This window comes from Arachis ipaensis, chromosome B03 (genome assembly GCF_000816755.2).
Source record: "Arachis ipaensis cultivar K30076 chromosome B03, Araip1.1, whole genome shotgun sequence".
Classification (NCBI taxonomy): Eukaryota; Viridiplantae; Streptophyta; class Magnoliopsida; order Fabales; family Fabaceae; genus Arachis; species Arachis ipaensis.
The window spans coordinates 15,969,959-15,980,097 of record NC_029787.2 but is presented as its reverse complement, the minus strand read 5'-3'; the positions used below and the strand labels follow the sequence as shown (position 1 = coordinate 15,980,097).

The window sequence follows — 10,139 nt, the reverse complement described above, 5'->3', positions numbered from 1 at the left end:
TGAGGTAGTGACAGGCGATAATAAGGAAATGACTGAAACACTGCATATGGCTGTCGGGGTGGCTGCTGGGGTTGGTGGCTGCTGGGGTGGCTGCTGAGGAATGAACTCCGACAACCTCAAGTACATCCCGAATGAATCGATGTACCAACGGTATTTGGCAGACGGGCTAAAGTCGGCGATCGATTGCAAATTCCTATCTCGCAACCGACTGTTGCGACCGCTCCCCCACTACTGAATCCACTCTTCAAGTATCGTGCTCCAATCATGGCACTGTACTCCCTGAAGACTGTAACAATGCTAGTCAAGAGGGATGCCCTGTGCTGACAGAAGGGAGGACTGTGTATACCCGTACTGGCGGACCACTCGATACTTCCATTACGCTAATCTTCTAAAATATTAAAAAACATTGCTCTATACTTTAAAATTTTAATTTCAACTTCCATTGCACTAATATTCTAACTCAAATTGATTTTCTAATGGTTAACATTATTTTCATTTTAATTTTTATTTTTCTTAACCATGTATTTTTTTTATTATCTGTCAATACAAAAAGTTCATACCATTTTTTTCTGAGAGTGATAAGAAAAAAAAGAAAGATAAATAAGACAAGAATTGAAATTGAATAGAAAAGATAAATTGTAAATAGAAAAAAAAAGATAGGTTGGAATTTGGGCAATTTACATAAATAAATTGTTTGCCCTTCAAATTTACACAATTGCATTCTTTCAAACATGAAGACGCAAATACATTATTTCATATATCTATAGAAACCGCTACTGGCAGTAGCGGTTTACGAAAACACATAATCCGCTATAGCCAGTCGCAGATTACATGCAAATGGCGAAACACAGAAACTGCTAAAGGCTGTCGCGGTTTCTGTTTATTGATGCTTGGCCAGCGATTTATGTGTGTGAGAAAGTGTGCATAAACCGCTGGAGGTAGTAGCAGTTTACGTTGAACAAGATATTTACTGTTTCTGTACTAATTCGGTGTCAACTTATATGTGATGATTTTTTCATATCTTGTCTTCATATACATGGGCATGCGGAGTAGTCTTAGCAAGATCGAATTTTGATAATAATCTTATATGATGTTTTATTATCAAAATTCGATCTTGCTGAGACTACTCCGCGTGCCCATGTACACGAAGACAAGATATGAAAAAATCATCACATATAAGTTGACACCGAAATAGTACAGAAATAGCAAATATCTTGTTCAACTAAATCGCTACTACCTCCAGCGGTTTATGCACACTTCCCCACACACATAAATCGCTACTGCCAATAGCGGTTTATGGCCAAGTATCAATAAACAGAAACTGCGACAGCCTCTAGCGGTTTCTGTGTTTCCCCATTTGCATGTAATCCGCGGCTGGCTATAGCGGATTATGTTTTTTCGTAAACCGCTATTGCCAGTAGCAGTTTCTATAGATATATAAAACAATGTATTTACATCTTCATGTTTGAAAGAATACAATTGCATAAATTTGAAGGACAAACAATTTATTTATGTAAATTGCCCTTGAAATTAAATTAAAAAAATCACTCTATTTTCTATTATTAGAGTGTCACATGTAAAAAAATTAGTTATCAAGAATCTGTTATGAAAAGTCTTGTATACAAGTGTAGGATATATATTTGGAATCTCAGTGTAAAGAAACAATTATATACATTTTCAATAATCATTCAAAACAATCATATCAGTTTTCATTTTCCTCTCTTCTTTCTGCTCTCTCTGGTCAAGTTTATATTCCTTTATGGTATCAAGAGCACACAAGATCCATGGCTCAACTTGAAAATATTCAAACCAATGATGATGATGCTGCTAAATCAACACCAGCAGCTTCTACTTCATCAAATTCCAAGGATAAACCATTTAACATTCCACTAGCAGAGAAATTGAGTGAAACCAACTTCTTGACCTGGAGACATCTTGCAACCCTTTCAATCTGCGGGCAAGAACTTGAAGATCACCTGGATCAAGGCAAGGGTGAGAGAGAAATGTATAAATTTGAGAAAGTTTTCATACCTAGAGCTGTACAATCCTCTTATAAATCACCTTCAGTCTTGTTTGCAAAGTGTGTTTCATTGGATGTTTACCATAAACGTTTTGGACATCCCACCATCCCTATTGTACAAAGAATTGTAAATAAGTACAATTTACCAGTGAATAAAATTTCTACTTCAGATTCTGTATGCTCCTCTTGTTGCATGGCCAAATCGCATAAACTTCCATATACTCCATCTATGCATGCTTATTATACTCCTCTATCTCTAATTGTGTCGGATGTATGGGGACCAGCTTCCATCACTTCTTTGCATGGTTTTCGGTATTATGTATCATTTATTGATGTCTTTTCTCGCCATACTAGTATTTTTCTTCTCACAAATAAGTCACAAGTTTTTTCAGTGTTTAAGCAATATAAATCTTGGATGGAAAATCAATTGGGTTATACCATTAAGGCTTTCCAAATTGACAATGGTACTAAGTATATGTCACGAGCCTTTCAAGAATATTTAGCTCATGAAGGGATTGTTCATAGAACTACCTGCCCACATACTCAACAACAGAATGGGATTGCTGAAAGAAAGCATTGCCATGTTGTGGGGACTGGACTTGCTCTCCTAGCAACAGCTTCTCTCCCTCTCCATTTTTGGGATGAAGCCTTTTCTACATCTGTATACTTAATAAATCGAATGCCTTCCCAGGTTACAGGTAACAACTCTCCTTATGAAATTTTGTACCATCAAGAACCTGACTATGCCTTCTTTCGTGTTTTTGGGTGCCTTTGCTTTCCTTATCTTAGGCCTTACAACCACAACAAGCTTGAACCCAGATCACAGCCCTGCATCTTCCTTGGTTACAGCACAACTCAAAAAGGTTACAAATGCATGAACCAAAATGGCCGCATCTTTGTGTCTCGGGATGTTGTCTTTGATGAAACACAATTCCCTTACACTTCCCTCTTCTCTAAATCAACACAAAACTCTCCCACTCCACAAATCTCAGAATCGTTGCCACAAATTTCTACATTACCCCCTACTACTCTCACACCTGCTCAGCTCATCCCTTCTCTACCTCCTAATCACCCTTCATCTCAACCACTGTCTTCAGCAGCTAACATACAACCTTCGCCTTCCAACAATAACAATTCTACAAATGAAACAGCATCAGATGTCCATGCACCCCTACCCCCTTCCTCTATTTCTCATCCAAACCCAACAAATACACACAATATGCTTACCAGATCCAAAACTGGACACCTTAAACCAAAAACACTTCAAGCTCAGACATTGCCTGCATCACATATACTTCCAAAGAGTGTGAAAGTAGCTCTTCAATCTCCACATTGGAAAGAAGCCATGTTGACAGAATATCGAGCTTTGGTCCATCATCAAACTTGGACATTAGTGGAAGCCCCACCAAATGAGAAAATCATCTCTTGCAAATGGATATTTGCTGTCAAACGAAATTCAAAGGGTGATATTATTCGCCATAAAGCCAGATTAGTGGCAAGAGGCTTTAACCAAACTGTTGGAGTGGATTTTGCTCAGGTATTCTCACCCGTGGTTAAACCTGTGACTATTCGTTTGATTCTAACCTTAGCCCTTTCTAAAGGTTGGACACTCAAACAATATGACTTTCATAATGCATTCCTTAATGGCATGCTATATGAAACTGTTTATATGAGTCAATCCCTAGGTTTTTCCCACTCAAATCCTCATTTAGTATGTAAACTTAATAAAGCAATCTATGGACTACGCCAAGCACCTCGTGCATGGTATATGACCATTACTGCTGCATTAAGAAACTTTGGTTTTCAGTGCACAAAGTCTGATCCCTCTCTCTTCACTAAATTTTCTAACAAATCTATTATTTATGTTTTAATTTATGTAGATGATATGTTAGTAACAGGAAATGATAATTCTGAAATAATGAAAGTACTACAACAATTACATTCTACGTTTCTTCTTAAAGATCTGGTGATATCAATTTTTTTTCTAGGAATTGAGGCCCTTCATTTTCCTGGTAACATGATCACCTTAAACCAATCTAAGTATATTCTTGAGCTTCTATCTAAATCAGGGATGCAAGATTCCAAGCCCATGAGCACCCCTATGATTAGCAATTCTAAATTAACAGCAAACACTGGTACTCCCTTTGAAGACCCCACTCTCTTTCGATCTATACTGGGGGTCTACAATATGTCACTGTGACTCGCCCTGACATTGCCTTTTCAGTAAACAAGCTCAGCCAGTTTATGGCTAATCCCATGCTAGAACATTGGAATGCAGTCAAGCGAGTACTTCGTTACCTGGCAGGTACGCTTCACACATGCTTAGAATTTTATCCTTCAACTGACTTAAGATTAACTGCTTTTGAAGATTCTGATTGGGCTACGGATATGGATGATCGCAAATTTATTTCTGGTTACTGTGTTTATTATGGTTCGAATCTTATCTCTTGGAAGTGCAGCAAACAACCTACTGTCAGCCGCAGCTCTACAGAGGCGAAATTCCGCGCACTAGCAGCTGTGTTTGCAGAGTTGATCTGGATTCAGAATCTCCTAATCGAAATTCAGCAATCGTGTCGTACATCACCTACTGTGTTCTGTGATAACATGTCCGCTGTGCTGTTGGCGTATAATCCAATCCTCCATGATCGCACTAAGCACTTTGAACTCAATCTTTACTTTGTTAGAGACAGAGTCATCAAGGGTCAAGTAGCAGTCACTCACATCCCTTCCAGTGAGCAAATAGCAGATATCTTCACTAAACCTCTCTCCAATTACTTATTTGAGAAGTTTCGAAGCAAACTCAGGTTGTCCACTAAGCCTCCCTGAGTTTGTGGGGGGATATTAGAGTGTCACATGTAAAAAAATTAGTTATCAAGAATCTGTTATGAAAAGTCTTGTATACAAGTGTAGGATATATATTTGGAATCTCAGTGTAAAGAAACAATTATATACATTTTCAATAATCATTCAAAACAATCATATCAGTTTTTATTTTCCTCTCTTCTTTCTGCTCTCTCTGGTCAAGTTTATATTCCTTTATCTATCCAATTTCTTGATACAACAAGAGAGCGATTTCTCAACCTAACTTGTCTACATCATAATTTGGAAATTAAATCGAAGAGACTTCTCAACCTTCTACCCAATTTTTCTTGCAACAAAAGAGGGACTCACTCAATTTCATTTGTCCACACAATAGTTTTATCACGAAACCAAAAAAAGTGCTTTGGCACCTCTTATAACTGAATACCATGACAGCAATAGTTTATCAAATATTTATAACCTCTTGTTAGATTAAAACAAAGAAAATCCTAAGCCTACAAACACAAAATCCAATCTAGTAACTAAATAAACAAAATTAAAATACATCAAATTAAATTGAACATTCTAACAATATAAACTAATAACATCTAAATAATATTTGAACTCTTCATATCACAAACATTTGAATTTTAAAGTATGTATCATTTTTTTTCTCTTCCAAAAAATGTTGTCGTCGAATCTTGTAGCTAAAAAAATAGTATATGAAAAAGACAAATACAAAAAAAGATACTTTTTTATTGTGTTTTTTATTCTTTTATTTTTGCACGAAGAAATGAAGCGATAAAAGAAATTGCAATAAAAGAAATCATAAAATAAACGAAAAGAAAAGGAATAGAATGCAAAAAAGAAATGAAGAAAATAAAAGAAAAGCGATGATATGCGGATAGGGTAGGATGCGGATTCAGGGTATACCCTACCCTACTCTATCCGCACCTCTAATATATTATATAATATATATATGTAAAAGTTATGTATGTAGTGAAGAAAGTGAGTGTTTTTTTTTTTGTGACTGAAATAAATTAAACAAAGAAAAACAAAACAAACAAAACAAGGAACTGCCTAAATAGAGGGACAGTCCCGTTTAAGACTACTCTTAAACTCCTCCCAAGGTGAAAGAAGCTCCACATGCGAAAGTTGTAACTTCATCACCATCTTTGCCATAGTATCTGTCACCGTGTTTGTATCTCTCATAATCAAACGAAAGTCAACCCGCCAATTCCAATGCATGATATCTCTTATTTTGAGCACCAGTGGATCAATAAACCCAAAACCATCTTGAGGAAGGGTTGCCTTGGTGATGTGCCTCTTCCTTCTCTAAATGAGGAAGCTTGCAATAACCTTACGGCACCAGTTACTATGGAGGAAGTCAAAGCAGCGATTTTTCACATGAACTCTTTTAAAGCTCCGGGTCCTGATGGGTTTCAAGCTTTCTTCTTCAAAGAATATTGGGAGATCATTGATCTTGATGTTTGGAAGATGGTTAAGCAGGCATTCTCCGGTGTTCCTCTTGATCCGAGAATGTTGGAGACTTTACTAGTTCTCATTCCAAAGGTTGAATCACCGGTATCTATGAAAGATTTCAGGCCGATTAGTCTCTGCAATGTAGTTTACAAGATCATCACGAAGGTCATTGTTAATAGGCTTCGTCCTCATCTTGCGGAGATTGTTGGCCCGCTTCAAGGAGGATTTATTCCGGGACGAGGAACTCCTGACAACATCATTATTGCCCAAGAAGTCCTTCACTTTATGAAGAAGACTAAATCAAAGAAAGGCACACTGGCATTTAAGATTGATCTGGAGAAAGCTTATGACAGAGTTGACTGGAGGTTTTTAGCTCATACCCTTAAAAGCTTTGGTTTTCCTATTCCTACACTTAATTTGATTATGAATTGTGTCACTGCTTCTTCCTTATCTATTCTTTGGAATGGGAGTCGTCTGAATGGCTTTGCTCCTAGCCGAGGTCTTAGACAAGGAGACCCTATGTCACCCTATCTTTTTGTGTTGTGTATGGAGCGATTGACATGCTTTATTAGTCATCAGGTTGATTTGGGCTTGTGGGAACCGGTTGCTATTTCTAGAGGAGGATCAAGAATATCCCACTTAATGTTTGCGGATGACTTGCTTCTATTCTGTAAAGCTACAAAGAGACAAGTGCAAAATGTGATGTTGGTTTTAGAGACTTTTTGCAAAACATCTGGGATGAAGATTAATGTGGAGAAGTCTAAAGTGCTTTGCTCCAAGAATGTCTCTGCAATAAGGAAAGAGGTTTTCACTGGGGTATCCTCTATCAGATTTGTCCAGGACTTGGGCAAGTATCTTGGAGTTACCCTTAGCCATTCTAGGGTGAATCGTTCAGCTTTCAATGGTGTCCTAGATAAGATTTGGAGTAGGCTAGCAAGCTGGAAATGAAGTTTACTCAATCGGGCTGGTAGACTTTGCTTGGTTAATTCTGTTGTCGCTGCTTGGTTTTCTAGCTGGAGGAAAGAAGGACGGTTATCTAATGAGATCGATTATGTTCACATTTCTGATTCGAATCTCCGGATACATGATATTTGGTCGGTTGGTAGGTGGCATTTGGATACTCTTTATTCTCCTTTATCTCAAAATCTGAAAGATAATATTCTTTCTTACAATCCAGATGAACAAGCAGGTCCGGAAGTGGGTTGGTATTGGAGTGGGTCTGCTGCCAAAGTCTATAACTCTCGCAATGGTTACTTGTGGTTGTGTAAGCAGCTATTTGGTTGGGAGGAGCGGGAGAATTGGCTTTGGCTTTGGCGCCAGCTTGTTCCGGAAAAGCATAAATTTTTGGCTTGGTTGTGTCTTAAGGAGGCTCTTCCTACTGCAAGTTTTCGCTTTAGAAGAGGGATGTCGTCATCGGATAAGTGTCCAAGATGTCTTTCTAGCCAGGAATCGGTTTTACATTGTATTCGGGATTGTCCCAAAGCTCAGCTTGTCTGGCATAGGTTGGATATTTCTTGTCATCCTTTGGATTTGAAGAACTGGTTCTTGTATCATAGCAGAGAGCATCCGTTCAAGTTCTTTTCGGGACTTTGGTGGATATGGCGAGCAAGGAATAATGACATCTTTAATCCCGATGAAACTTGGCCTCCGGAAAAAGTGATTTGTCTGGTATTAACTTCAGAAAAGGAGCTTAGGAATATCTTTGAATTACAACGTATGTCCCTTCTCTCTACTCTAAATGGTTTTTGGAATCCCCCATCCATTGATACTTTTAAGATTAATTGTGATGCTAGTTATTTTGGTTCGGGTGATAGTGTTGGTTTTGCTTGTGTTATTAGAGATTGTAATGGGAGCTGGCAAAGGGGGTGTTTGGGAATGATTGAGAGTAATAGTATTCTTCAAGGAGAATTGTTTGCTATTTGGAGAGGATATCTCTTAGCTTGGGATGTGGGTCAATGAGATGTTATTTGTGAGACGGATTGTGTGGAAGAAAGTGAGTGTTGAACTTACAATCTTTCTCTTATAAAAATTTGAAATAATCATTAAACTAGTTGATGATCATATCATTTAGTATGTTAGATTTCTTTAAGATTTTATTATTTTTAATTTTAATTTGAACTTAATTTTTTATTTTCGATTTTATTAATATGTATGAAATTTGGAATGGTTGAATTTTATATTTGTTTAAAAATTTTTTATTTTTCTGCGGATAGAATTGGGTAAGGTAGTGTTTAGAACTTTAGGGTGCAGGTAGGATTAGAGTTGAGAGATTCTCAATCCGCAAAAAGGGGTAAGGTAGAGTTTGAAAAAATTTTTTTACCGGCAAGTAAAGTTAGGATAGAGTCTAAATCATACCCTATTCTATTCATTGTCAACCCTAACAATGCATGTCTATGTTAATTTTAATCTTTTTATTTATAGAAAAAATCCTCTGAGTCTTTTTTTCTCCCACATTATTCTTTCAACTTATTTTCTAAAATTCGTATCATATTTCTCACTTTTAGCATAAGAGTCAAATATAAATTTTAGTGTTTAAATCAAAATAACCGTTAATCAACTTTATTTTTTTTTACATTGTCTGTCTCTAATTTTAACTCTCTTTAATCTTCATTCTTCTTAAAATCAACTTTGTTTACAATTGAAACTTATTTGAGTCAAGAGACCCATTTTTATTACCAACACACTTGGTAGTTGTACATATTATTTTCCTAATATTGAGTCATTGACTCGATAGATCTAGCCCCAAAAAAATTTGATACAATTTTTTTATTTTTTCAACTTTTCGATGGGGATACAAAATCGTAAAATAGTATTGAAGAGGATGGAAGAAGAAAATGTAACAACAGCTACCGCAACTTCCCACCGTCTAACAATTTTATTAATTTTCAATCTGGTTACATTACTAACAATATTTTTGTCAATTCGCTAGTGAATTATAGTTCAAATAACATAATTTCTCATACTCAATTAAGAGATTACGGGTTCGAGTCTCCTATCTTTGATAAAAAAATAATATTTCTATCAATTCTTCTCTGATGTTATAACTAATTAAATTCTAGTATTTTTTCTTTAGTATGTAAAATGTTTTATTCAAATATTTTATTTTATCCTATTTTTATATCAAAATTATTTTCCTAAAAAAATATCTCTTTTCTAGACAATCTCTTCTTCTATATAACAATAATAATCACGAGTGTGACGATAATTATAATAATTTAGTAATAAAAGTGACCTAAAAATAGAAAAAATATTATTAAAAAACATGATTTTGACTCACTCTAAAAAATATTAGATTTTATTCGCTAAGGAAGATTAAGATTTAAATAAAAAATAAAAAATAAAAAAGTCACCCTTAGCCAGTGCATTCAAAAAGTTGAGAGAAACAAAGGTTGGCATCTACCATCATCATTCATCAATCATCAACTACCCTACCCTTGAACAATGGCACGGTGGTTGATGGCAATGGTGGTGCTGACACAGGTGGTAGTAGCTGCTACTCTTGCTTCTGCCAGCAACACCAACAAGGTGTACCAGCCATGTGCTGACACAAAGATTCAGAGATCTGATGGATTCACTTTTGGCATTGCTTTCAGTTCCAAGAACTCATTCTTCTTCAACCAGAACCTCTCTCTTCAGCTCTCGCCTTGTGACACTAGACTCTCTTTGCCTTCTTCTAACTCCCAGCTTGCACTCTTTCGTCCCAAAGTTGATGAGATCTCTCTCCTCACCATTAATACCTCTACCTTCTTCCCTGTAAGCACATACATAACTACTTTCTTTCTCTCTTTTCTTATTCAAAGTTTACTTCTTTTTCTTGTTTTCTTGAAAAAGGTCAACG

General features: G+C 36.4%; 1 protein-coding gene across 1 annotated transcript in view; it reads left to right on the top strand.

Moving 5' to 3' along the window:
- LOC107634292 overlaps positions 9,650-10,139 on the top strand; it is a 2,394-nt gene continuing 1,904 nt past the window's right edge. Inside the window, exon 1 of the mRNA XM_016337834.2 lies at positions 9,650-10,054. Within this exon, the coding sequence (XP_016193320.1) occupies positions 9,743-10,054 (312 nt within the window). The 5' untranslated portion in view covers positions 9,650-9,742. The remainder of the gene's footprint in view (positions 10,055-10,139) is intronic.